Raw genomic sequence first — 27,923 nt, forward strand, 5'->3', positions numbered from 1 at the left:
TGCATTTTCTTTCTGTATTTTGCCATATCTAATCATCTTGTGCCGTAGAGATGGTGTTCTCTCACGGTCACATTAACATTCTTGTGCCGGGAAGGTGGCCACCTTCCTCGGTCACCAGACCTGCCCTCTGGCCATAGGTCTCCTGTGTGCACTAGTCCGAGTAGGGACACCACCCTCACTTGGACCCGAATTCGATTCACAACGAGCCTTGGTCATAGCGACAATGAGTTTAGACATTATTGTACGAGGTGCCGAGTTCAAGTCATCTTGACATCATCAGTTGTAATTTCCTCATTTCTATATGAGTTTATTTGTAATTTCCTCTTTCATATAGGAGTTTTTTTTTATATAAAAAAGACACTTGGCCTCACGCCAAACAAATAGGCATCATACACAAAACATTTATGGCAAGACAACATACTTTGAAAATGAGCAACGAACATAAGTTCGAGTTTTCACAAAAATCATTTGAACATAATTTCTTTATTTTTATCCACATTAGTACGTAGGATAGAAAAACTCACCTTATTTGCTTTCCAAGATTTTCACAAATAATTCTCTATTTCTCAACGTTACCTTTCTCCATGTTCTCCCTTTTTGGAAACAAAATACAAGCTAAATTTAGCTTCAAGAAAATATAATAGCTTGATGACATGCATCTTATTCCATGCTTCTTCTACTAATCTTAGGTTCCAAAATTAAGTAGGTTCATGCTGAGATTTAAAAATTTACTTTAATTACATTATTTAAAGAAAAGCAATGTATAAAAATATCAATTGATATTTTGAAACTGGTCAAGACTTCCCTTTCCATTTCAGCCCAATCAACAATTAATGCAAGGGGTAAGGGCATGAATAACCCCGTCCCCAAGTCCCTTCCACGTCATCATTCCTCTACAGTTGCGGCCCAGGCTCCAACTGCTCTAACCATGCAGGCCACAACCCGGGCCGCAACTAATAAATGATACTATTCACAACTTCAACCTATTTTACACATAAAATAAAAAACGCCGGAAATTTATAACACGAAAAATTTCATTTATAACGCGAGAATATCATTTTTAATACAAATACAATAAATTATAACCTAAAAAATATAAAAAAATTAGAATATTAAAAAAATGCAGAAAAAAAAATCAAAAATGCAAATCTGCCCACGTCGCCCCTCTCCCTCTCTTCCTTCTTCTTCCTCCTCCTTCTTTCTCTCCCCCTCCCTCTTCTTCCTCTTCCAAAATGTAAAAATTCAGAAATTGCGGCCCGAACCCCCTCGCCCCGGAAGCTCCAACGCCAGCCCAGGCCGGGACGTGGGACCGGCACCGAGCCGCAAATGCGGCCCCGGGACCGGCCTGGGCCGTGACTCCACCTCCTCCAACGCTTGGGACGGGCCGGGACTCGCGAGATGCAGCCCGGCCCCTTGCGTTATTCATGCTCTAACGTGCTTTTATTTAATGTCGTAAAATCCTTTCAAAGTTTTGGGTTGTTACAGCTAAAAAGATATTAAAATATTTAATGAAAAGGGTATTACATGTTTCATATAAAATGTTTTATTCAATATGGTACAAAAAAGTATTAAGTTTACATATATCATATACAAAATTTACTTAGTATTCCAAAATAATACATTCTGTTAAATATTTTAAACACCGTTAGTTAGTTTATAATTTGTCCAACTTATCATCATAGTAAAAGAATAATTAGAGATTTTATACAATTAACCACTCTTAAAAAAAACAAATAACAGTCAATATCAATTCTTCCAGCAATTGATTGTGGTTTAAAAAATTATGTCTCTCAACATATTATATTTTTTTATTGTATTCTTTATAGAACACAGTATAAAATAATTTCATATTCCATCTTTACAAAATGACTAATTTAAGCTTCAAACAGTCAATAAGTCAATATTTAATTTTTACAAAAAATATTCAATATCTCTTCAGTTGTATCCTCCATCGTTACATGAGAAAACTTCGACATAAAATGTAATTATCTAATTAGATGGTGAAGAGTGGTGATATTTTTTCTATGCGTTTTTCATTTTTGTGAGTAATAAAAATAACTGTGTTTGAAATAATTAATGGAGAGTTTTAATTTAAAACTTTTTGTACAAATTTGAAATATTGATGAAACTTTTTGTATGTATGATGTAATTGGACGTAATGGTGTTAGTAGGGACTTAACGGAATGTATTATTTTGGAACACTAAGTAAACTTTTTGTATGAAATATGTAAACTTAATACTTTTTATATTAAATTGAAATAAAGGTAAAACATTTTGTACGAAACATGTAATTACCATGCCGAAACAAATCTAAAAAAATATCTTTAACACAAATCTAAAATTGGAAAAAAATAAAAAAAACGAAGTTCAAGGTATAAAAACAAAATAAGAGGTTGACAAGAAGGGATGAGTGATCAAATCAGTGAGAAGAATATGATTAAAAAAATCTTTTGCACATTGAAACGATAAAAAAAGGAAAGATCGCAATCAGCTTTGATATGCAATTTGATTCTTTCTCCCATGTTTCTGGTCCAACCAAACTAATAAATATTTGCCCTATCACATACGTCTACTATTTATTTCTATGCTTTTTGCCCTAATTTACCCATTTAATACACTCCCACCTCAACTTTTATCATTACTATTTCCTCTTTTTTTTCCTTTCTAAAGTAACTTTCCAACAGTGGTTATGGAGTTTTGATTTGATTATGTAGTTTTAAGTCAACATTGGATTATGAAGTAAAAGTTTTGAATCAAAAAAATATTTAAAATCTGTGAAAAATTAGTATTTTTCTTATTTTTAATTGTCCACCAAATTTAGTTTCTATCTTTTTTATTACTAGTAGTAAATTTTCCTTATAGTGAGATGAGTAAGATTTCTATTTGCAATACCCTAATCTTTTTTTTTTTCTCTATTTCTTACATTACTAATATTGTACTATAAAGATTTGTCGCGTCCACCACCAAGACTATTTTTAATGGACAGAGGTAATGTGAAATTAAAGTCTCAAAATTTCAACACTGGTTTCACATGGCTATAATCTTATTGTTTGGTTAAAGATTGGCATTCATCGTTGTTTATACCTATGACTATAATCGAGGATCAAACTTCTTTATCTTTATTTAAAAATAGATTAATCTCTTTCAGTCGATCACAACGAGACGACTAGTTAGTGTCTGAATCCTATTGTATTTTATATCAATATTACGTAAAGTAAAATTGTGATAAAAGTATATAAACATTAAGGGCCCGTTTACTTGAGTAGACAATTCATATATCTTAGATTTATCTGATCTATAATATGTATAATTCTAATCATATGGTGTATTATTTATCTTCCCTATCAACTACCTTTAATACTATTGCATATACGAGAAAACCATTACACAGAGTCAAATACTAGTAGGTTATGTTCGATTTGCGAGATTATATATCGATTAAATTTGCACTTATATTTAGTTCATGAGATTGAATCTTACAATTTAATCCTAGATGAATCATATATAATTAGTCATAGCTACCCCTCTAAGTAAAATTATCTCATAGTTTAAAGCTAAATGGATAATTGGAGTAATAATTAATCATTGCAATGAGTATAATATTACATTACATTAATACATGGATATTTGATATTTCAAATATACTGTATACTATAACTTCATAGTAGAGCCCAGCCCAATTTAGAAATGGGCTGAACATATTATTCAGGACCCATGACTAATTTCAGGTATGTCGAGCCCAATTTTTTTTAACATAAGTTTCTTTTGTTATAGAATTATTCTTCGAACGATTATATTTTATAGCTTATACAGTTATATTTTGATAAAGTTCTTTATAGTTTTAACTTGGTTAAGTTCCGTATATAATATATTCATGTGTCATTCAATTATGATAAGGGGTAACGTGCTTTTATTTAATGTAATTTGGAAAAATACGTAGGTGTGTTAAAAAATAATAAAAATATGATATGCAATAGAGATATAATATTCTTTGAAATCACGAATTAGAATGCAAATATACTACTCCTACAACTGAATCTTATTAACTTTGAAATAACGAATTAGTAGAATGCATGAACCTAATTTTAATCATCAAAATGTGAGAAACAAAATATTATTGAAGTATTATTTTGTTGAATTTCTTCTCCAAATAATGCAACAATTTTATTTATTTATTTATCATTTTAGTGAACTTCTTCTCGAAATACCAAAGGAGAAACTTTCATTTATTCAATATTGAAACTTCTTCAGCTGCAATTATACTCCAAAAAAGTTAGTATTATTAAAATATCAATATTTGAAAAATGGGTATTAAAGAAATACTGTAGGAAAATGTTACTGCGATATCGATATGACAACAAGCCGATAAAATCAACCCCAAAATAGTCTTGCGATTTCACCGGCACCGGAAAGTTCTCGCCGCCGTCTGAAATGGAGGACGAAAAGCTGGCCGCGTACTACGACGAACTGACTCGTAGAGGTGGCGGCGCCGCCCGATTCAAGCAGGGCCTCGGCTTCTCTTCCAACAATTCGTCCCAAAACGACGACATTCCGTCCAGAGGCTCCGCTCTCCCCGCCGCCTCATCATTCCTCAGTAGCTTCGTCAGAGAATCCAGTCCTTCTAAAACTTCCGGCTTCGAAAAGCAAGCGCAGCTTCAATCAATCCAAAACAAGCTCAGTAAAAAACCTAAGCCCCAGAGCCCTAGCCCTAGCCGAGACAGAATTAGGGCTAAACATTCAAATCGGCGAAGCAGGAGCCGGAGCCCTAGCCGAGATAGAATTAGGGATAGGAATTCGGAGCGGCGGAGCCCTAGCAAGACGCGGTCGAGGCGGAGGAGCAGGAGCCGCGAGGAAGGGTCGAGGCGTCGGTCTAGGAGTAGGAGTAGAGAGAGGAATAGAGAGAGAAGTAGGAGGCATGGATCACCGGAAGAGCGGAGGTTGGATAAAGGGAAGAAGCGGGAGGTGGCGCGTGCTGGTGCTAGGACTGATTTTGCTAAATTGATTGGGGGTTATGATAATATGGTAACTTCTTGTTGGAATTTCAGGCTCTTTCACTCTTGTTCTTTTGATAAATTTCTAGAAATTTGGTTGAATGCTGTGTCAATCTGCATTCAGTTGTTATTTTTTAAATTATTTCTCCATGTTCTGATTTTGCATTTTAGAGATGGATATCCGAGTACACTAAAATTCACTGTATATACTACTTTTCTGTTGTATCTATGTGGATTCTATTGATTGTACTGTTCTTCATTGAAATAGACACCAGCTGAAAGAGTCAAAGCCAAGATGAAGCTTCAGCTTTCAAAAACTGGTAAACTATCCTCGTTGAAATCTTTAGTTTTTTTCTTTGGTTCTTGTGTTGCTTTTGCTGGCTGCTACTTGGACAGATTTGCTTTTGATAATTTAGATTGATACCTACTCTGTTTCCCAGTCTTGCAAAAGCTTAGTTTTTTAAGCCTGCAGCAGCCCCTGTCTAAATATATATGATACTACATCACAGTATCTTTTGAATCGGTTTTCGGTCTTCTAGCAAAAGATAGTAACTTGTCGGATGATATCATAGATTAGTGAGGCCTATGAGGACATGATCGAACATCAAAGTAAAAGTGGTTAATTTTTATTGCGTTTGGTTTCGAGTGTTCTCATAGTTTCAGTAGTCCAAAACTTTTTTGTTGTGGAAGGATGCATTTTTTCCATGTTATAACAGTAACACAATAATCTCTGCAGCTGAAAATGATGAAACGATTGGCAAAGGCTCTGGATGGGAGCGTTTTGAGTTCGACAAGGATGCCCCTCTGGATGATGAGGAGGAGATAGAAGGTAAATTGCTCTGCTTATCCTCTCTGTAATTGGCCTGACCCTGACTAATTAAGTTTGCTGCTATATGCTCTCTCTCTCGCTCTCTCAGTTTGGCCTGTTGGATGGGTTGATAGATATTAGTATTAATATTCTTTGGTTATATTCTGCATTATGGTGGTGGATGATGCTTGCAATTGAAAGACAGAATCCTCGTCTTGTGTAATTGTGATGTTACGGCCCTCTTTATTCTTGCATAAGTGTTTTGCGTTTGATAATGATATTTGAAAATGAGGTTTTGAAATTGTGAAAGAGTGTAAATTAGATCATGTAAGAAATGAGGTGTGCTACTGATTTTGTAGCTCTAAGTGTGTGATACTAGTTTCTACAACAACAGGGAGCTTCGGCTACCCACAATCCACTCTTTATATTAGTTATAACAATAATGCTCATCAAATATTGGCAGCTGCGGATGATGATGCTGCGTTGGTCAAGAAAATGGGACACAGCTTTCGTTTTTCTACAGTGTCGGTAATAAAAGTCTCATTCATTGCTCTACTACTTTTATGTCTTCAAAATTCTAATTTATATCTGCTGTTCCATTTTTCAAGGCGAGGAAAGAGGAAGAGATGAAGGCTCTTCACGATGATGCAATCTTTGGAGTCTCTTCGCACCCAACACCTCCTGCAGAGACAGACGACGAGGCACAAGGCGTGAACCATGGAGATGAAAACGTTGAAACTGCTCCTGCGCCAAGTCTTCTAAGTAACCAGGTGAACCCAATGCACAATTGCACATTACAAGGAGAAGAATCCAATGCCATCTATTCAGCTCACGGTGATTGAATATCTATCTCTGCAGGTTTTAACCAGGCAGAAAGGATCTTGGCGTGATCGTGTTTGTAAACGATGAAGTCTTGGAACATTTTTGTGAGGTACAATATTTATAACCAGTATTTAATGGTTTTATGTGCTGTATAATAGAGGAAACGACAGAGAATTAGTGCCATTAGAAAATTTTAAGCAGTTTGTAACATGGAATTAGAGCAATAATACATGTCTGAATTTGGATGATTTTGAGAGTGTTTGTCACTTTATTTCTTCTCTAAGAATCCCAGATATTACACCTCTTATTTTTTTCTTGGATAATCACAACGCAATACTTATACTATATTTTTTATTTATGAATTCAAATATATATCGTCTAAGACTTTAATTCTGCAGTTAAGGTTTCATTCAAAACTCCGAAAGTTCATATGGATGATGATGACATGAAAAAAAATATACATACAACACAATATCATTGTTTTTTTACAACTTACAATTTACACACCATGCTCATGTTTATACACACAAAATGACTCAAACATCTAACTTATTGGTTAGCATATTATCAACCGAGTTTTGGTTCAGTTATGTGAAATGTTTACAACTGAGATGTCAATATTCAAGTAAGAAGGTAGATCTTTCTTCACATACAAATATAAGAATTACTACAAATTTTAGACAATTCTTATAAATAAGTTACACATGGTTGCTAACATACAGTACAATGATTACAATACCTAATAACCTATTCTTGTACATCCATAAATAGAGAAAGAGATCAATAATCTATAGTATAATATAATGATATTGAATTCGACCTGGTTCCATTCAAGAATATGTTAAATCTGCTGTCATGTTGATCTCTCAAAACCACCTCCAACCTGCATGTGAAGCCACTCCGCTTGCGATCCTCTTGCATACACTCCCGGTGTTGGTGTTTGTGGCCCGTATATCATCCCATTGGCATCAAATGCAGGTCCTGCTAGCTGCATAACTCAGAAAATTTGAAAGATGTGGCATTAAGCAAGTATTCAACTGAGAAAAAGTTAGGTAATCATGCTTGAATACTACAGTATGTTTTCATCGAGACAAGTTCAATAACATGACAGCAGGTGTAAAGATATGAAGTAAAGACGTGCTTTCACCATTGATATCTGCAGGCATAGCACTAAAAAATAGAGAGCCCCATATCCATCTTAACCAAGATAATGTATTTTACTTTCTATAGATTTTGGAATAATTTTTAGGACAGCAAAGCACAAAGTTCGTCGCCTCTTTGCCTATGTTTACAGAAGCCAATGTAAACGAGTTCCATACAAACAAAGGTTCACCAACATACCTTTTAGTTATGAAGCTTAAAACTTCTGATAACAAAATGTTAACATTATAAGAAGTCAAATTGGCCTCATTATCTAACTTGTTAGCTCAGAAAAATAAAAATGGCTGTAAATTGTATGTTAACTTTAAGAAAAATTGAATGCCATAAGTTATCTGTAGATGCTTTTGGACATACATCTTTGGAAGAAAAACCTTCTATAGTGGGACTTAGCCTTGAATTAACTGCTTCAAGCTTCATCGACAGAAACTGAAGTAGAAATTACAAAGCACACAGTTAGATTCAAGCACACGAGGGCAGGGGAGATTTAAGTAAACAATATGGCAATAGAAGACGAGCTACCTCAACTTGACGTTGTAGGGACTGGATGTAATTAATTATTTCATCAAGAACAAGAGCTTTTCCAATAACCTGAAGAAACATATATTTGATTAGTCATTGCTTCTCTAATTAACTTTTACACACAACCAGCAAAAAATACTCTCCCGTTTACTTGCAAGTTATGTCAAGAAAAGAATTTTTACACGGATTTTACGTGTTTATTTTGCAAGTTACAATTTTTATAGGCCCTCAAAACAACTTCAGGCCCAAGCTTTATTCATGTAATACTCCTAATAAAACTGCATATCAAACAACCTATCAAAAACTTATACATACTCCAAAAGTAGTTATAAAACCTAACCCTATCTTGATTTGTCATATCTATCATCCAAAGTAAATTAGGATTATATTCAACATATAGTAGATATGAACCTCAACAGCATCAGATTTTACTATAAGAGTTACAAACATGGGCGGATCTACTTGGAGGATTGGTGGGGCATTTGCCCCTCCTCAAAAATTTATACCCATGATATTTTTCTTCAAATTTAAAAATTTATTTTAAATTCTCTTTTAAATGCCCCTTCTCATTACAACAAAATTTGATTATAAATATATTTTTGCCCCTCCTCTCGTCAAATCCTAGCTCCGCCCTTGGTTACAAAGTTATTAAATGGGAAGAGGGGAAGAAGCCAAGGCACCTTATTACATCCCGGTACCAAATCTTGCAGGATTTTCATCCTCTCGCTGATCTTTTCCCTCCGAGCCTGAGATAAACGAGAGCAATCAGAGACGAAATATATAAAGAACATGTTTTCAGATCTCAAATAAGGCTAGCAAGAACAGACTCTTTCAGCTAAACTGTGGCTATCAGTAGCTTGACCCCTTCTCGCTCTAACATGGATGTAGTCTTTAGGTGGCTCGGGTTTACTTTTCTCCTCAGCCGGCTTGCTGCTGCTCCCCGAATGTGTTTCTGCTTCCGTTTTCAACTGATCCTCGGATTCAGATACCTTCGCTCGTTTCATGTTCGAATCACTCTGTCACAGAAAAGATGGTGGAGTAAGTTCTCATGATTATTTTCTTCAATTCAAACGAATAAAATCGAGACAAACGCAAATCACCAATTAACTGTACAAAATGAAGAAATTTCCTCCAATTTCGCCCAATTTTCTAATGCATTCTTACTGAAACACAGAAAAATGAAAACTTTACAGCAAAAATAACATTTAGCAATACTTTAATTAGAAAAAGCAGCTCAATTGAAGAAAAAGCAGCTCAATTGATAGCGTGAAATGAATGCAAAAAACAAGAAATAAAACACACAGATAATAGAAACTCTCTCTCTCTCTCTCTCTCTCTCTCTAGAACAGCCATTGATTGTCAAGCAAGGTATACCACGTCTTGATTAGCACTGCTGGTGGAGACAATTTTGGAAGATTCGTCGTCAAACGAGCTCCCAACATCCCTCCTCCGCTTGGCGCCGCCGTTCCCGCTCCCGCTCTGCTCTGTCACCGTGGATTCCTCATCTCCTCCTCCCAAATTCCCCATCCTGAGCCCTAACCCGCCGCTGCCTGAAAACGACAGCAGCCCCGCCAAACTGTACGAATTGGGGTTCGCGGCGGCGGTAAACGACGCCTCATTCACCAACGGCGGGTCCATTCCTCAATTCCGTTTCCAATTTTGTGCAATTGAATTTCCCCCTTTTTAGCGGTTGGGGTGTGTGGATGAATGTGGAAAGTGTTAATGAAGTGAGGGCGTGGAGGGATGGGGTTAATATAAAGGGAAGAGAGAGTAATGGTTACGGAGAGTGAAATTGTAGTGATGATGAAAAGAAGAGAGAGAGGTTGACAGTGTGTGATGTGAGGCTGAGGAAGGAGATATCCATTCCGGGGTTGGATCCCCTGCTGTGGAGGAATTACATGGAGATGCTGCTCCTCACATATCAATTTTTTATTAATAAAAATATAATATTAAAAAAATTTAATATAAAAAATTTGAATGTGAGGGGCAACATTTCCGTTATGTGATTCCTCTACAGCAGGGGAATCCAACCCATTCCATTCCTGCGCCTCGTGCGCATGTTAGCATTCACCCTTTCGTTTTCGTTTTCGTTTTCGTTGATGCTTTTTTCTCTCACCTCTATGTAATTAATTTTGCCCCTTTTGGAGTAGGGTTCAATAGTTCAATCTAACTCTCACTTCATGTGGTTAAATTTAAAATGTAGTGGCTTGGTATGTGTGTGTATTTATTAAGGTTGTATTTGGTAGGTAAGTTTTGGCTTAATTTAATGATATCATCTTAGAGTTTGTAAGGATATATTAGGAAGTAGTTGCCGTGAGTTTAATACTTACTCTCTCCGTCCTACTCTAAGTAAACCATTTTTTTGGATATCCTACTCTAAATGATACATTTTTAAAAATAGAAACATTACTCTCTTTACTTTTTTCTTTTCTCTTACTTTATTCTTTTCACTTAACTCACAAAACAACATTATATAAAATTATGTGCCTGGATAGAAATGCTCCACTTAGAGTGTTACGGATGGAGTACAATCCATGTCTAGTAAGCCAATTTTCACTATCACACACAAATAGTCACAAGTCTAATTTTGTGTCAAGGGAATGGGAGAACGAAGAGGATAGGTGACGTGTTTGTTGTGTGTTGATGCGTTTTTGTGTTCATCTATTTGTATGAGCGTCGTTTATGCGCAAGGGGTTGAAATGATGGCGAGGAGGCGCTGGAAATCTATGCAATTTAATTTTCATTGTTTGCTTTTAGCTCGTTAGACTATTCTGAAACCTGAACATTTACGGTTGAAGTTGAAATTTATGACTTACAAACTATAGTCATAGCAGCTTGTAATCCGAATAGGACTGACCTAAAATTTGATGGATTGACCCAATTAACATCCCTATAAATAAATATTAGATGAACAAAAAATATATGTGTGTGTTTGCCTCTATGCCCTGGACCAAACATTGGATAAACCGAAGATAAAATCATAGGAGTACTCATAAGTAATCTCTGAATAAAATAGAGAAATTTTTCATCATAACAACTTCTTCACTTAGATTTGCTATCACAGTGGAAAATGTTAAGTGTAATATGCCTGAAGAAGTATTCGGATCAATATTCTAGTACTCCTATATTATTATTATTATTAGTATTAGTATTAGTATTAGTATTAGTATTAGTATTATTTTTGTACACTTTGGTGGCGTTCGGTTGCTATGACTAATATCATGAAACTATCCATCTATGATTAAATTGTGGGATTATTTTAGTTGGAGGGGGGAGGCTATGACTAATTATCATGAGACTATCCATCTAGGATTAAGTTGAATAGTTCAATCTTATGAACCAAACATGATACATATTTAATAATGAGATTTAATCTTGCCAACCGAATACCAAAGAGTATTATGTTAAAAATAAGTATTACTATATGATTGAAAATCAGTGTGTTTTAAATAAATGTGATACATTCTTGTTGTGATTAAGACGAAGCCACGTGTTTTGTTTGGTTTATTAAACGAAAATTAATTAATGAACTTTAATATTCAATAATCAAAATAGTTCCTTTTTTTTCTCACTATGCCTAACGCAGTATATATTTTTCATCAAACATTACTAGTGATGAGATAAAGTCTGCGTTCAATCATACCCAATTTGGTAGTTCGTTTAATAAAGGGATCTTACTTTACAAAGCCAAAATTCCAATCAAACGTACACTAATTTCTTTTGCACGAAATTAATAATTAATTCATCGAATATAAACTTACTAATTAAACCTACAAAATCTAACAGTAGTGAGCATATATTTCAATATTCTATGTGTCGAAAATGGAGAAGATGGTTAAATATTTCTTCTCATTTTGGCTCAAATCAAAATATTCTTTTGAGAATACCATTGGTTATAGACTCTTAGGTATATTTTAGGTCCATAAGATAAACGTGCAAGTTCTGTTCGAAGTACTTACATCATAAATAAGTGTTCGTAATCCTCAAAATTACAGCATCCACATCCATGCTCTTTGGCAAGAGCATGGATGTGGGTCCGGATTCACTTTTATTCATTTTTTACTCCATACTCTTCCTCAAGAGCATAAAAGCATCTGCAACGGTGAGCAGGACGTCGTTCATCCGTCCGTGCCAGCGGCACGAAGACGTCGTTCATCGCTGCGCTCGCGCCGTTGGCACGGCGCTGCTCGATGCATCGAGCACGTCCGTGCCAGCGAGCAGGTGACGTGGCAGGCGCTGATTGGGCAACGACATAGCCATTGCATTTAATTTTTTTTTTAAAAAATGGTTTTTAATTAAAAAACCGATTAAAAATAAAAAAAATATGTTCCCACTTCCCAAAAAATATATCTGTTTTCTACCGTTTTCTACCCACTTTTAATTTTTTTTTAAATTTTTCCCCCAAAAACACACATTTTCATCTATAAATACCCCCACTTTTACACCAAAAAATTCACACCACACTATACAATTCTCATCTACATTCTCTCATCTCCATTCTCAATCTTTCTTTCACTCCTACAACATAACAATGTCCGGAGACGGCGATCACCCCCCGGGCTTCCACGGTTGGAACCCCGAGTGGTTCGGTTCACAACCGTTTCCTAGTCCGGAAACGGAATTTTTGAGCCCCTCCTCAAACCCAAAGTTCGGGAGTTCCGGGTGGCTACCGACCTTACCCGATCGACGACCAAGATGCCCCCGAAGGGCTATACGGGTGGACACCCGAGCCTAGAGCGAGGTCGACCGCCCCCTCCCAAACTCTGACTCCTCCTACTCGCGGTGTCCGCACACCGTACACTCCGGCGGAGATGGAGCAATTGTTCAAGGCGTTCTTGTCAATCTCCGAAGATCCGGAGGTTGGCACGAACCAATCCGGCGATCACTATTAGTGGCGCATCTGTCGCCGGTACAATGAAAACCGGCCGGCGGGAACAATCGAGCGCAACGAGAGTATGGTGCGCAACGCCATCTACCGAGCCAACGAAGAAATCCAAGAGTTCCAGGGGTATTACCTCCAGGACGAGCGGTCGACGGGGAGCGGCCGGAGCGAGGTCGACGTCATCACTGCCGCGATGAACACCTGCCAATCCATGAACTACAAGCCGTTCAAGTACCTCGACATTTGGCAGGAGACGCGGTCGCATCCGAAGTATATGGGAGGCGTAACATCCTCCTCTAGCGGCTCCTCCAAACGGTCAAGGTCGGTATCCCTATCCGACGCCGGCTCCGAAGACGTGGTTAGCCAACTCGCCGGAGCTAACTTGCGTAGCCCCGACGCCGGGCCGAGCGGTTCTCAACGCCGACCGCAGGGAAGGAAGAAGGCGGCGGCCTACCGCCGTCGCGCTGTGACTCCATCCGGCGATGCTCCCGAACCCGCTCCTGTTCCCGTGCCCTATGCGTCACCTCCACCCCCACCAACTCGCTGTGGGGGATTTTGGCCCAACTCAATATGGCCGATAGGTCAACTATGACCCCCGCCCAACTTCGATCGTACGATGCCATGATATTGGGCCTCCAAAAATAATTGGGGGTAGTGCAGCCGGATGAATAGTCTTCGACGGGGATATTTTTAGCTTTAATTATGTAATTTTTAATTTTTAGTATTTTAATTATGTACTTTTTAATTTTTAGGATTTTAATTTTGTAATTTTTATTTTTTAGGATTTTAATTATGTCTTTTTTATTTATTTGTAATTTGTAATATTATTTTGGTTTTTTTTAATGAATTTTAATATTATGGAAATATTTTTATTTAAATTGAATAATAGAATGGTGGGACCCTTGTGCTCGTCCTTGCGGAAGAGCACAGCTGTGGGTGTTGTGCTCTTGCCTAAGAGCAGGCAGAAAAAGTGGGGCCGGACCCACAACCGTGCTTGTTGGCAAGAGCACGGTTGTGGGTGCTCTAACACCCACATCCATATTCTTCCGCAAGAGCATGCTCAAGGGTCTCACCATTCTATTATTCAATTTAAATAAAAACATTTCAACAATATTAAAATGCATTAAAAATACTCGAAATACTATTACAAATTACTAAAAAATTTAAAATTATATAATTAAAATCCTAAAAATTAAAAATTAAATAATTAAAATCCTAAAAATTGAGGTTGAGAGAGTTGTTTGGTATAGTGTGATTTTTTGTGTTGAAATGATGGTATTTATAGATGAAAGTGTGAATTATGGGATAAAAATAATGAAAAGATAAATTAAAAGTGTTGAAAAAATGGATATATTTTATTGAAAAGTGGGAAAATATTTTTTTTATTAAATCTGGATTTTTCAGATTTTTTCGAATTAAAAAAAAATGATAACCCAACGGCCAATCAAAGTATGCCACGTCGACTGCTTGTGCTCTTGCCGTTGGCACGGCGATGCTCTTAGCTAAGAGCAGGGTTGTGCCGTCGGCAAGAGCACAACGGCAAGCAGGGTGTTGGCCGCGCCGTCGGCACGACGCCTACTCTTAGCTAAGAGCACCGATGCAGATGCTATTAGTAGTAGGAGTACTACGTATATCAAAAAATGGATTGTCCATTTTATTCTTTCAAATTACAACATGATAAGTTGAAAAAATACGTACATTATTGGGATGTTTGACATATTTTACCATTAAATTGTGAAAATGTAGTACTCCCTTAAGAGAATGAAGGTAATAGTTTAATAGGCAATTTGCTGGTAAATAACTACATTGATTTTGTATACGAGCCTAAAGTTTTGTCGATTTGTTCAAATTTTGCAACCAGACTATTAATTTATTTTGATTTTGCGACCAATTAAGATTTCAACGCTAAAACAACTTAAAATGATTCACGTGCGTGACACTATCGGACATCAACTGAAATAACGTCATGTTTTAAACAACGAATAACATCAACGTCATGTCTTAAACAGCGAATAACATCGCATTATGCTAATTTAAATTAAGTTATTTCATTTCTTGATTTAGAGTTTTTAGACTAAATTAGTCTTATTTGCCTTGCTTACCCCTACCAAAGACACCCTTAGACCATCCACTACGCGTCCCGCGCGGCTCGGGTTCCGTCCCGGAGGGACGGTTCCGCAGCGGGACGCGTTGCAGCGTTGCGCCCGTCCCCAGCCCGTCCCGTAGCCCGTCGCTGCGGGACTCGAGACGCGACGTCCAGCCACGAGCTCGGGCGACGTGTCGAGCGCCCGACGCACGCGTGACGCCCACTCGCTGGCCCGCGAGTGGGCGTCGTCACTGATGATGCAATAATTATTTTATTTTTAAAAAAATTCGAATTTAAAATTTTTTTTTCAAACGGTAATATTAGCGTTTTGTTTTTATTTTCATTTTTTTTAATTTATTTATTTATTTACTCTATAAATAATCCTATTTCATACTCATTTCACACACAAATACACATTTATTCCTCTCAAATCCTCTATATATCCACTCCAATTTCCATCTTAAATCAACTCAAACAAATGGATCATTTTGAGCAAATGCGTCAAATAATGGAACAATCGCTTGAAGAAGATCGACGCCGAGAGGCGGAGGAAGCCGCGCCGCCCCACGACGCTCCCGGACGTACATCTATCGTAACCGGGAGGAAGCCGCCGCAAGGTTAGTACGCGACTACTTCTGCGATAACCCGATTTGGGGAGAAACCTACTTCCGTCGTCGTTTCCGCATGAGTAAACCGCTATTTCTCCACATTGCGAATACTTTGGCGGCCCGGGAAGAGTTCTTCTGAGAAGTTAAATTATGTCTTTTTGTATTTATTTTGGCACGAATTTAATTATGTACTCCCTCCGTCCCGGGCTACTCGCTCATTTCCTTTTCGGCTCGGAGATTAAGGAATGAGTGTATAGGAAAGTCAAAAATGACGGCTGTAGGTGAAATTTTTTACTAAAAATGGAAAGAGTGCAAGTAACTTGGGACGCCCAAAAAGGAAATAAGTGCGAGTAGTGCGGGACGGAGGGAGTATTTTTTTAGGATTTTAAGTTGTAATTTTATTTTATTTAATGAAGTTTGTTTTTTTAATTGAATTTGTTGGAAAAAAAATAATAAACTGAAATTGAATGAATAGTAATTTAAGGGACGGAGCGTTGCAGGTTTCGTCCCTTAGTTAAGGGATGGAGAAATAAAGTACAGTGGGGCCCTCAAATAATAGTTTAAGGGACGGTTAAGGGACGGTAGGGGGACAGCGTAGTGGATGCCCTAAATATACCGGAATTTTAGACAAAAAAACATTTATGGGATGGGAGAAATTAGAAAGTAAGGTATGAGATAACATAACATACTAAGTTGACACGTCTAGAGTTTTTGGTGTAGACACTATACAATGAGTGATGTCTACATGAGAGTGACCAACACCTTATTTTTAGGTTTTTAGCTTTGTTGGGCATTAGGCACATGTCCTAAAGGCAATGGTTTGGTATTAGGGTTTTGTGACTATTCTTTTTCTCATTTAACTATTTGTCCATTACATCCAAATATGGATACATTGGAATAGGGATGTGCCCACAAAAGTATTTTATTGTTGCATCAAAATAGCTAGTGAGGGAATATGAAATGTGGAAGACAGGCCTTAGAAGAAATATTGATGGTGAGTGGTGTTTTTTTTTCAAACTTGAGAAATGTCAAGGTTTCATTGGTAGTTTCTAAAAATCCAATCATGGTTAATGTGCCTTCTCATTTTATTTCCCTATGTATTTTTCTTCACTTTCAAGTGGTATTGAATTCATTACCTCTTTTTCTCAATTCCCTCTTGTTCTTTTTTTTTATTAGATATGTGTTTCTATACCTTGCGAGGCTTGAGCATGCAATTTATCCAGGATTTAAATTTCAATGCTCCCTATTTTCCAAATTAAAAAAAAACTTCGAATATTAAGAGGAAAGTAAATGAGCTCATATGTAGTACTCCTTCTGTCTCTCATTAAAAGTCTTATTTGAGTCCGACACAAATTTTAAGAAATGTAAAGAAAATTGATGAAAAAAACACTTCTTAGAGTCTTATTTTTATATATTAATTTTATAATGAAATGTGAGTGAAACGTAGTGTCTATTATTATTTATGGAAAGAGTGAATCAAAACTCTTAATGGGGGATGAGCTACAACGGACAATTGAAACTCCTAATATGAGATGGATGGAGTAATTGTGTCTAAGTTTCAAACCAATAATTGATTCATGATTTGGTTCTTGAAAATACTATCTCAAGAAACTTCTTTTATTAATATGATTAGATTAGTCATTCAAAGCTTTAATGGGTGGAATGCAATATGTCAAAATCATTGAAAATTTGAAAGGGCTTTTCACCTTTTTATCAAGAAAACATTATGCACTAACTATTAGTACTAATTTTTTTAATATTTGAGTATGGGCATAAATTTCAGCCCATGATTATTGTAAAATGTACAAATAATTAAAAAACCCAATAAAGTTTAAATGGGCTGGCCTGCGTATTCGTTAGTAAATGGACTCACATAAAAGTTTTAGTCAAATTACTAATGGGCCGATTCGTGCTTTAAATAGTGTTGTATAAATAACAACAATTAATGGATACTTCTTTTTGAAGATAACGAAATTTATAAATTAACAGTTTAAATTCCCTGTAACATGTAATATTCCAACATCAATTATGAACAAATATATTGGAAGTTTTTTTTGAGAACCCACATATTGGAAGTTTGTCAATCAAATTCAAAAGTGTTTTTCAAATGTTGGAGCATGTTGTTTGTATTTATATTTTCTCAAATTATGAGTTATTTGCACAACATTATGTTCCCTATATGGCTTAAGATGTACAAATAGTGACAAAAAGTGGGTTATTTGTCATCCATCTTTCAAGCCAGGCAGGCTGAATTTATTATGCGACAAAAATTGTGAATCAGTTTTTATTTCATGAAGTTGGAAATTCTTAATATAAAAATTGCAGGAACGGGTCTATTGACTCAAATATATTTATTAATATGAGAATGTATTAAAAGATACCCATTTATAATTAGAAAATTAAATCAATTTTAACGAAGTTATTTGCATGGACAGACAACTTCTTTAGAGTGTCCACGATGGGAGGACACGACGCCCGCCGAGGGAGGTAGCTGGGTTGCGCCTCCCTATAGTGGAGGACGAGGGTGGACGGGGCGGGTGGGGGTGGACGAGGCGCACGCGGCCAGTGCCGCGACGGCCGCTGCCGCGGCGGCCGGCGAGTTTTTTTTTTCAATTTTTTTATATTTACTCCATTTTTCACTCTCATTCACCTCACACACATCTACACCTTTTTTCCACTCTCTATATTATTTTTGTCTCAATATGCTAGGTGGAGATAGTGATTCCCCCTGGCACCGGAGACTCGGGATACGACAACTATCCTCCTACCCAGTTCCACTCTCTATATTATTTTTGTCTCTATATTATTTTCGTTGTATAATTTTCACGTATCTATAATACAACGAATATTTGGTTTTAATTAAATTTCTAATTAATTTATGTCTCTTTCTCTAATTATTTTTAGTTTGATAATTTTTATTCAACTTGAATTAAAAAATGCCAACAATTAAAATAATGTGATTTGTGACGGTGGACGCGTTCACTATTGGGCTTAACAAGTTTTTTGTGACTGGACAAATTTTTGTGGCTAGTGGAAGAGTTTTTTTATAGGTGTGCCTTGGGCATGACCACATGTTGTGGACACTCTTATTGATTGTGTCTGAATTCCTCAATGATCAATCCATCCCTAAACGCATAATCATTTGACAAAATAGGCAAACAAGATAAAGGCGGCAACTTTTAACACAAAAGCAATTTATGACACATCCAATCAATTCTTTGTAGTATTTTAATAATTATTGAAACCAATAAATGAAAAAAAAGGTTGCAGCTTGCAACAATCTACAAAAAGAACCAGACCACACGTGATGCATCCAACTTTAACTCACAAATCTCACATCCCCAACTTCCCAGAAACACACAGTCACACACAAGATGCAAAATTCTTTAGGTATAAAATTTGCTGTGAATTCAATGAGGAATACCATCTTCCAATTCTTTAACCAGAAACATTCATAAATGTACAAAATTACAGGGGAGAGACAACAAATTTCTTTCTAAAAATCTCATCTTTTATCCCCTTCTATGCTAAACTAATCTTAAACAAAACAATCCATCAGAGAAATGCTGCTATTATACTCCATGTGTAGATTGGATATCATTTTCATTTACCCCTGTGTACAGCAGTCTTGAAGAGCAAGATGTATAGCTTTTGGTCCATTGAGAAATACATAAATCCACCCATTGAGTGTGTCACAAATGACCCAAAACTGGTCCCTACTATGCAATGCCAAGCAGGTCCATATAACTCATCAAACTCCTGTCAAAAGCAACACATCATAACTATATAATTAATATGGTGGTTTGTGATCTTTGTATAGTACTCCCTATACATGGATACTGCATGTTCTTGTTTTCTTTTTTCACTCTCTATATATATTTAACCACATATAGGCTAAACTTAGGGGTATCCAATCCAATCATATAAATAATTGAGACAGTACAGAAAATGATCAAAGCCCTCATCACAAATCAAGAACACTGATTAAGGGCAAACTATGGAAACTTAGTCACCTTTTTTAGTGTGAAAGCTGGAGTCTTGGAATTTAAGGGTATCCAACATCCAATCATATAAATATTGAGACAGCAAAGAAAATGATCAAAGCCCTCATAACTAATTAAGAACACTGATTAAGGGCTAACTATGGTTTTAACTTAGTCACTTTTTTTTAGTGTGAAAGCTAGAGTCTTTGAACTTTGGGGTATCCAATTCAATCATATGAATAACTGAGACAGCAAAGAAAATGATCAAAGCCCTCATCACTAATTAAGAACACTGATTAAGGGCTAACAATGGATTTAACTTAGTCACCTTTGTTAGTGTGAAAGCTAGAGTCTTGGAACTTAGGGGTATCCAATCCAATCATATGAATAATTGAGACAGCAAAGAAAATGATCAAAGCCCTCATCACAAATTAGAAGACTGATTAAGGGCTAATCACGGATTTAACTTAGTTACCTTTTTTAGTGTGAAAGCTAGAGTCTTGGAAGTGAACATTTCCAAGCTATCGTGCGCCTTTCTTGCACAATTGACGGCGTGAATTTGCATGAACGGCGGCATATCAACGGCCACAACTTTGACGTTACGAGAGAGGAAATCGGCGAGGTGCAGAATGATTTTCTTCTACCTCCTCCATTGACGGATGGAGGGATTGATGAGAGCGAATTTCTGGCCCTCACAACTTCAACACCTTCTTGAAATTGAAACCCCTTCATTTTCTCGTCGAAAGATTGCATTTTGGGTGATGGCTTGTTTAAATCGTCGGCGTCCTTCTCGTCCCTCGTCAGCTGGTTTTTGTCCACGATTTTGTCTAAAACGGCGCCGTTTCTGGCGAGGTGGCTGGTGGATTTGGTGAGAGTGATGCATGATGAGTCGTGGGAGACGAGTTTCTTGTTGTATGTGTATAGTTGGGAGAAGCGGTGGGAGATGGTTTGGATGGTGGAGGAAGGGTTGGGTTTATGTTTTCTTGATGTAGGATCCATGAGTTCTTGGTCTAGCGCCACTTTTGGGATAGGATGAGAAAGAGATTTGGGGAAAGATTATCTGATGTATAGGCTATAATCAATAATGCATAATGTGTGTGTGTGTGTGTGTTGTCACTTGTAAGTTGTTACTGTAATGAGAAGGAAAATTGTGTGTGTGCTGGCCCATATCTTGAAGATGCATGATGGTACTCAATGCATTAACAGAAGTACTTGGAATTTTCATGTCAGTATCTGGTTTTCTGTTTTGCTAAGGTGTGATTTCAAGCCACCTAACTTAAAAAAACCCATTCAATTAATTTCCTTTTCTTTTTAAATGCTTCAAGCTTCTGTTCATAGGTGTCCTAGAATTTATACAGCCTTTGTTTTTAATTTTGGACATATTGTTGGGATCTCAAGAATAGGAAAAGATTTTGAATCAGAAAAATTGAAACTGCATTGGATTGGAACATTTTCTCTAGTAAAGAGGCGCGAGTATTTCAATAATACTTAGATAATTAATTTTTGGCAATATTTTGATTTGTTACAATAGAAAAATCTACCCTTAGATTATCACAAAAACTTCCATGTCCTCCCCCACCTTCTCCCTTCTCATGTCTTCTCTATTCTCCACTGACAACGACAAGTTCTTACTAAGGATTTATACATTCTCACTCTCCATCTCATAATACTACAAACTAGATAGTCTTGAAATCTGTGTCATAGATAATAAAATGACATAAACATATGGTTATGACTTATGCACATGTGATGCCAACTCAGGTTATGTACAGTACAACATATAAATGATTAGTCACAGGAAAATTTTCCAAGATTGGTTTGATTTCACAAGTTCAGCTAATTCCAATACTCTTAATTGTAGAGGCAAATCATGCAAGGACAGATAATGCTTCTTAAGGGTGTTTTCTGCTCTCTATTTACCTATGTGTTAAGAGCTTTTAGGTAATACCGGCCGACTTTGAAGTGATGTGCAATGCAATAGGCGAGCTGCTACGCTTTTAGTTCCATGGACTAGGGAGCCTGCCATCTCGAAAAACTGAAGTGCCGCCAGAAGCTGCAGGAGAAGGGGATGAGGCTATATAACTTGCTCCTGAAACAGAAACTGATGGGGGTCCTTGTGCAGCAGGTGCGAACCGCGAAGGACTACCTGCAACTGCTAGTGTAGTCCTATAGGAGTGGGGTACCTGCGACCGTCAAAGCAAGTTAATGGACTACATGACTCAAGCTCTAGGGTAGCAGAGTTTAGAGAAGTACAAGGCTTAGATCCATGGCTATTAAGTTTTGGACAAGGTAAGAGCCATAGCTAAGTTTCACAAGTTATCTGGAAAACTCTGTAATCAAATTAGACAGCAAGCTATTCCCAGAGAGGAATTAGACAGCTATTTCTAGATCAGAAGAGAAAATGAATAATCGAGTGAAGATTTGTAATTTTGAATAAATACCGCGTTTGAGAATGGCTTCTTCTGTTGGGAGTCAGAAGATGGTGAACAACTGCTTGTACGGACTAAATGACGAGAATGTGGATTATGGTTTGAAACATCACCGGCTTCTCCTCCCTCCATATCACCACAAGGATTTCCGTCTTTTCCTATTCTAGGGGTATTTACCCTAATCACTGAACCCGAATCAGTCGTGGTATCCACTTGTAGTGGAAGAGGAGGGCGACTTGGCATTCCCTGTGCACAATTCTGTCTCTTTAAGTGCTCTTCTGCGCTCAGAATCTGTCGACAAAAAAAAAAATACCGCATGATTACAACCTTATAGCAAGATTCACCATCAACACCAAAAGAAGACATATGTTACCTGTTTGAGTACTTGTACTAAACTGTGTTTTTTCTCATTTAAAACTACCAACTTCTCCTTAACCTCATTGATTCTTTTATCGGCACCACTTGTAGCATTTTCATCGTTGATTTTCTAAAATGCAAAAAGAAAGATTTTACTATTGAGAATATGCAACAATCAACATGAGAATAAACAATAAGAGACGATATTTTGTTTATGATTCATGTTGCTGTGTTCAAAGGCCAAGATGGTTAAGATCAATGTTACTGATCGCAGGGCTCTTCTGATTTCACAGATCAATAAACAATTATCCTGCATCTCATGTCAGCTAGCCTACTAGAATAATACAATATGCTGTATTGGATTAAACAAATTTCAAAGAGGGAAAAGAAAAGAGCAGCAGGCATAATGCATTGAACTAATTTTTCAGGCCGAATTGGATTCTTCAGTGCAGTAGCTAAGATAATGCTCAGTACAAACATATAAGGTCTCAATGTGTCACCAAGGTTCGTCTCTTCACATATTCATTCTTGTATGAACAGAAATTTGACTTCTAAACCCAACAAATCATATGAATTCTCATAAGCAAATGCAATCCTAAACTGAGAAAACATGAAACATCTCATATACAACTACAAGCTCATTCTGCTGGCCATCATGGTTAATGCATCGCCTTAAAGTAAACACTCCTCTTTACCATATAATCAACTGAAAGTAGCAACGACTGCAATCTCTACACATCACACATACACACGCAAAAATTTAGACCCCCCAAACCCTAGAATATAAGCATGGAACAATCATCCCCATCAATTTGAAAAATAAAATTCAGTAATACACAGACAGCATAATACCTCGATCGCCTTATTCATCGGAATCTCTGATACACCGCTGTTCTTGACAGCCTCCTTCTCCTTCTCCACCTTCACCGGCAAAACGTTATCCTCATCCACCTCCTTTCTATCCTCCCCGGTCTCCTCCTTATTCCCTTCTCCCTTCTTCAATTGCCCCTTTAGCATCAACTCAGAATTCGAGCAGAGATTATCGACATGATTGATTTCAGTGGTTGTATCAGGCGCGGAGCTCGGATTAAGAGCGGGAGAAGGATTAGGGTTTGAAGTCGTTGCCACATCGGATTCGGAGGTGCTGAGGCGGGAAAGGGCTCTGGCGCGACGGCGGAGGAGGATTTTGAAATCTTTGAGAGAAATTTTAGGGGCAGGGCTCGGCCATCGGCGAGGGACGTCGGTGGCTTTGTGGAGGTTGCCTTTGTACAGTGATATCGCCACCATTTTCTTTCTCTCTCCTTCCTTCCGTTTCTCCAAATCATAATAAAGCTATGAGTATTTAACTACGTATAAATTCAAATCAATTTGAGTAGTAATTCTTTTTTTTTTTCTTAAATAAAACAGATTTGGAATATATTAAAAAATACTATCATATAAAATTTGAAGTTGTATAATATTTAATTAATTTCCATAATTATTAAATAAAATTATATTTTTGAAAACCAAATTTTATTACAATATTCGATAGTATAAAATAACTATCAAATCATAAAATGTTTTATTGGATTCAGGATAAAATAAAAGGAAGAAAAATAATCACTAGCTTATTCAACTCACATTTCTTAATAAAATTTCTTAATAAAAGTAATATACAAAAAATATGATTCCTATTATGCTAGTATTAATTTTTTCCAATCACTCTCATTTATGTTTCTTAAAATATGTACTGAATCAAGTGAGAAATTTAATTCTAGACAGGTAAGTACAAGAACAAGGGCATGGGGTCGTCACGACAGTGCAGCGTAGGGCCGCATTCTAGCTCATCATTTTTGGCAAAATGGCTTGCCAGAATGGGTTGTACTTGTCAGATGCGACACGTGTTTGAGAGACATTTCAGCTAAATTTAGGCCTATTTGAAATTAATTATAAAATTCAATTTTTTTTCAAATTTAGCATTTGAAAGTATAATATAATCATTTTCATATTACTTATTAGTCACGTATCCTCCTAAAAATAGTCATGTTTCCTTCACATAATTTTAGGGCTGGCAAATCAGATTTCGGTCGTTATAGGATAAACCTGATATCAATCCAACCCAATAAGACCAAATCCTAACCTAAATCGAAAGCATAGAGTTCCTATTGGATCCTAATCTATTAACTTGGCGCGTGTTCGTGTCGGATTTTCGTGTCATGTTCAAAAGTGTAAGTCTTGTCGTTAACGTTCATAAGTTACTATACAATTTAACTTGACATGACAAGCATGATATTACACGATTAAAATCCGATATTACATGATAAACTATAATATTAATTAAAAACTGTTAAATTCATCGTAGCCAAATTGGTCAAATTAGTCGACAAAGACAAGGTTTCTCAATCAAACAGACCTCCCAATGGACTATGTTATACCTTATGATCAATTGCATACACAATAATTTTTTTAAAGAAAAAAAAAGACTAACGTGACTATTGAATGATCCGAAGACTGTATCCGAAAAAAGACTACCAAATATTGTACTACCAAATATTGCTCATGTTACTGTCAATATTGTACTACAAAATATTGCTCATGTTTTACTATGTATCTGATTTGCTTTGGTCCTTTCGTAGACAATGTAAGACCCTAGAAATTTGATACCTTCAACTAATTCAAGCCAAGGCACACAAGTTTCAGGCCAAGGCATCGAAGGTCGGTCAGTTATACTAAATCATACATTTCCCTGCAAATCCCATCCCCCAAATGTTTGTAGCAGTCCATGAGTTGTATATACTGGTTCTTTTTTGTAGGAAACAACCAATATCGGTGAACCAGTTACAAAAAGTGCGATCGGCCAAGACGAGGATGTTGGACTGATCGTGAAGATGTTGCTCTCATTGCCGGACTAAAGGAATTGGTTGCTATCTGCTGGAAATCGGATAATGGATTCCGTTCAGGGTATCAAAAGAAGCTCGAGCTATGGATGAAGAAAGAATTCCCTAGCACTGATCTGAAAGGTAATCCTCGCATTTCTTCGAAAATATCGGCATGGAAGAAATCATACTACTCACTTTCCCAAATACTCGAGAGGAGCAGTGTTGGATTTAACGAGAATGGAAAATTCAAAATTGATTGTGACGATGATCAATGGGATCAGATTGTAAGGGTAAGAATTTAATTTCCCAATTAATTATTTCTGAATTGACTTCTTACGTACAATTTAATTGTTCACACAATCTAAACTATTTTGTCTTCATACTGCATCTCACAAACGTTGATGAAGCACGACAACAATGCTCGAGGTATGTGGTGGAAGTGGTGGCCATATTGGAATGATTGGAAGTTCATTTTTGGTAAGGACGACACAGGTCGAACAGAACGTCCAACAAGAGGACATAGCTGCTGACAATGACGGTTTCAGTGATTACCATGTCTTCTTGGACGACATGTATGCCGACCAAAATGTCAACAACTTTACTGGAGGATCCGAGGGTGGAGAACACAGTACTTCTACCACCCAAACCCCAAAGGAGCCCTCAAGGCTACTCGTAAGCGCAAAGGGACAGAAGAGGGTGAAGGGTTGCTCAAACTTCTTGGTACGTTACATGCCGAGACAACACGCATTGGATATGGCATGGACCTCGGCAAAGCTAGATCAGAAATCTTCCGTCACCTTGATGAGATGCCGTGTCTGACCGATGCTCAAAGGTACGATCTATGTGATATAATCGGGAAAGAGAACTCCAGGCTTGAGATTTTTATGATGTGAAGAAACCTGGTTATGTGCTTCGAAACACCTCGGGTGATACTTGGTGATGCTCTCCTTATTTGAAAAAATCATTTTGGCATCTTTTGGACAGACTTGAACCCCTTTTGGCTGAAATATCTTTTTGCTTATATTTTGGAAGCTAAGTCTCGACTTAAAAAACTTTCAACTTATGCTTTGTTTCAGCTTGTTGCTTAGGCGATTCAGACTTGGTGTGTTTATGAATGTTATTTCTGTTTATGTTTATTCAGACATGTAGCGTGGGGAAAGTTTCTTATCTGCAATCCATTTGTGAAAAAATTAATGCCATTTGATGAGAGGCAAGTGTTACTTTTTTTTTATAATGTGTACGTCTTTTGCTGAACTGAAATCCTCCTGTAATGTCTTCTTCATGGTGTGCCTCTTCCTATCTGTCTTCGCAGTAGCTATTGAAATCGAGGGCATGGTTTGCCACACCATATTGCTGCAATCTTTCTAAAGCTTGTAATATTGCACTTGACATTTGTTTTGATATTCGAAATGAGTGATTAATATTTCATTTATTTGCTCGATCTAAGGCATCCCCAATAATTCTTGTAAGAAAATCTAGCTGATTGATACGTTCAGATTTTGCACGGTTTTAAGGCCATTATTTGATCCTTTTTGAATGTCAAAGTTGCATTACATGTCCATTATTTGTATATTTTATATATTTTGGTATTTTGACATGTTTTGTGAGAAATGTGCATATTTGAGCTTAAAAAGGGAGTCAAAACGCGAAGTAGGAAATCTGGAGTTTCAGGTAGCGTCCAGTGACCGCTACAACACTGCCGGCGACCGCCGGTGCTCAGCGGCCACCACTTCTGTAGCGGTCCGTTTCGGGAAATCTATGCATGGAATGAAGACACGCCCGGCGACCGCCGGGAGATGCGTGGCGACCGCCACCCAAGAGGCAGAAGCCTCGGATCAATGCATGACGACCGTCGGCCAAGGTGCGGCGGTCCGCCACAAAAGAGCGGCGAGCTGATTTGCCATAACTTCTCTCCAAGATTTACCATACTTTGCAACCATTTTCCTTATTTGAGAAGAGGCGAATTTCTCCCTATATATACCCCCTCAAGCTTCATCAAATCCGTCCTCTTTTTGCAACATATTTTCTAGAGATTAAAAGTTAGAGTGCTTCATTGTGCAATGAGTTGAAGAAGGATTCAAGAGCATCAAAGCTACAAAGATTCAACTTTTGAGTTTTATTTGCTTTAGTTTTATGTTTTAATTGTTTCCCCTTCAATCTATGTTTTTAGATTATTCTACTATATGTAACTAAATTCATAAGATTCTAGGTATGTGTTAGTAACGACTTTGATTATACAATTCATTTTCTATTTAATATCCGTTTTGTTCTTACTTTGTTTCATCCTTAAGTTAATGGATAATGTTTCACGTTTGAGTGACACATTCTGTGATGAATTAATAATTTGATACTGTTACGATCCTCCTATATCTTAGGATTCCCCAAATATTTAGTTATCTTTTTATTCCCCATATCTTTT

The 27,923-nt window shown here is 36.9% G+C and overlaps 3 protein-coding genes and 1 long non-coding RNA gene across 5 annotated transcripts; 2 read left to right on the forward strand and 2 right to left on the reverse strand.

Annotated features, from left to right (window-relative positions):
• The first annotated feature begins 4,304 nt into the window (after window positions 1-4,304).
• LOC121748212 (serine/Arginine-related protein 53-like) lies at window positions 4,305-6,944 on the forward strand. Its single transcript, XM_042142441.1, has 6 exons — window positions 4,305-5,022; window positions 5,260-5,311; window positions 5,728-5,820; window positions 6,263-6,327; window positions 6,408-6,569; window positions 6,658-6,944. Exons 1-6 carry the CDS (start codon window positions 4,432-4,434, stop codon window positions 6,706-6,708), a joined length of 1,014 nt encoding a protein of 337 aa, XP_041998375.1. The 5' UTR covers window positions 4,305-4,431; the 3' UTR covers window positions 6,709-6,944.
• Window positions 6,945-7,241: 297 nt separating this feature from the next.
• On the reverse strand, window positions 7,242-10,182 carry LOC121748213 (transcription factor bHLH79-like). Of its 2 annotated transcripts, XM_042142442.1 has the most exons (6): window positions 9,676-10,179; window positions 9,129-9,317; window positions 8,982-9,047; window positions 8,302-8,370; window positions 8,137-8,208; window positions 7,242-7,609 (listed from the first exon to the last, which is right to left on the reverse strand). In XM_042142442.1, the coding sequence occupies exons 1-6, from the start codon at window positions 9,937-9,939 to the stop codon at window positions 7,475-7,477; spliced, it is 795 nt and encodes a 264-aa protein (XP_041998376.1). In that variant the 5' UTR covers window positions 9,940-10,179; the 3' UTR covers window positions 7,242-7,474. The 2 variants fall into 2 exon arrangements, with proteins under 2 accessions (XP_041998376.1, XP_041998377.1); XM_042142443.1 differs by lacking the exon at window positions 8,137-8,208 and having other exon boundaries at window positions 9,676-10,182.
• An 11,359-nt stretch (window positions 10,183-21,541) lies between these two features.
• Window positions 21,542-23,957, reverse strand: LOC121748853. Its single transcript, XM_042143400.1, has 4 exons — window positions 23,499-23,957; window positions 22,663-22,776; window positions 22,302-22,580; window positions 21,542-22,043 (listed from the first exon to the last, which is right to left on the reverse strand). The coding sequence occupies exons 1-4, from the start codon at window positions 23,931-23,933 to the stop codon at window positions 21,858-21,860; spliced, it is 1,014 nt and encodes a 337-aa protein (XP_041999334.1). The 5' UTR covers window positions 23,934-23,957; the 3' UTR covers window positions 21,542-21,857.
• Window positions 23,958-25,254: 1,297 nt separating this feature from the next.
• On the forward strand, window positions 25,255-27,646 carry LOC121747458. Its single transcript, XR_006039202.1, has 3 exons — window positions 25,255-25,340; window positions 25,439-25,794; window positions 25,912-27,646. It is a non-coding gene; the product is annotated as an uncharacterized LOC121747458 (long non-coding RNA).
• The last annotated feature ends 277 nt before the right edge of the window (window positions 27,647-27,923 follow it).

Source organism: Salvia splendens, chromosome 9, assembly GCF_004379255.2.
Source record: "Salvia splendens isolate huo1 chromosome 9, SspV2, whole genome shotgun sequence".
NCBI classification, from domain to species: Eukaryota; Viridiplantae; Streptophyta; class Magnoliopsida; order Lamiales; family Lamiaceae; genus Salvia; species Salvia splendens.

What these genes read in the sequence shown, in the direction of transcription:
- LOC121748212 (XM_042142441.1), top strand. Translation starts at nt 4,432, where the DNA reads ATGGAGGACGAAAAGCTGGCCGCGTACTACGACGAACTGACTCGTAGA. An exon ending in TGATGAGGAGGAGATAGAAG is followed by an intron (nt 5,821 to 6,262) that starts GTAAATTGCTCT and finishes AAATATTGGCAG; the next exon opens with CTGCGGATGATGATGCTGCG. An exon ending in TTCGTTTTTCTACAGTGTCG is followed by an intron (nt 6,328 to 6,407) that starts GTAATAAAAGTC and finishes CCATTTTTCAAG; the next exon opens with GCGAGGAAAGAGGAAGAGAT.
- LOC121748213 (XM_042142442.1), bottom strand. Translation starts at nt 9,939, where the DNA reads ATGGACCCGCCGTTGGTGAATGAGGCGTCGTTTACCGCCGCCGCGAAC. An exon ending in CCCTACAACGTCAAGTTGAG is followed by an intron (nt 8,209 to 8,301) that starts GTAGCTCGTCTT and finishes TTTCTACTTCAG; the next exon opens with TTTCTGTCGATGAAGCTTGA. An exon ending in AAGGTTTTTCTTCCAAAGAT is followed by an intron (nt 7,610 to 8,136) that starts GTATGTCCAAAA and finishes TGAGTTATGCAG; the next exon opens with CTAGCAGGACCTGCATTTGA.
- LOC121748853 (XM_042143400.1), bottom strand. Translation starts at nt 23,933, where the DNA reads ATGGTGGCGATATCACTGTACAAAGGCAACCTCCACAAAGCCACCGAC. An exon ending in CGATGAATAAGGCGATCGAG is followed by an intron (nt 22,777 to 23,498) that starts GTATTATGCTGT and finishes TTTGCATTTTAG; the next exon opens with AAAATCAACGATGAAAATGC. An exon ending in TAGTACAAGTACTCAAACAG is followed by an intron (nt 22,581 to 22,662) that starts GTAACATATGTC and finishes TTTTGTCGACAG; the next exon opens with ATTCTGAGCGCAGAAGAGCA.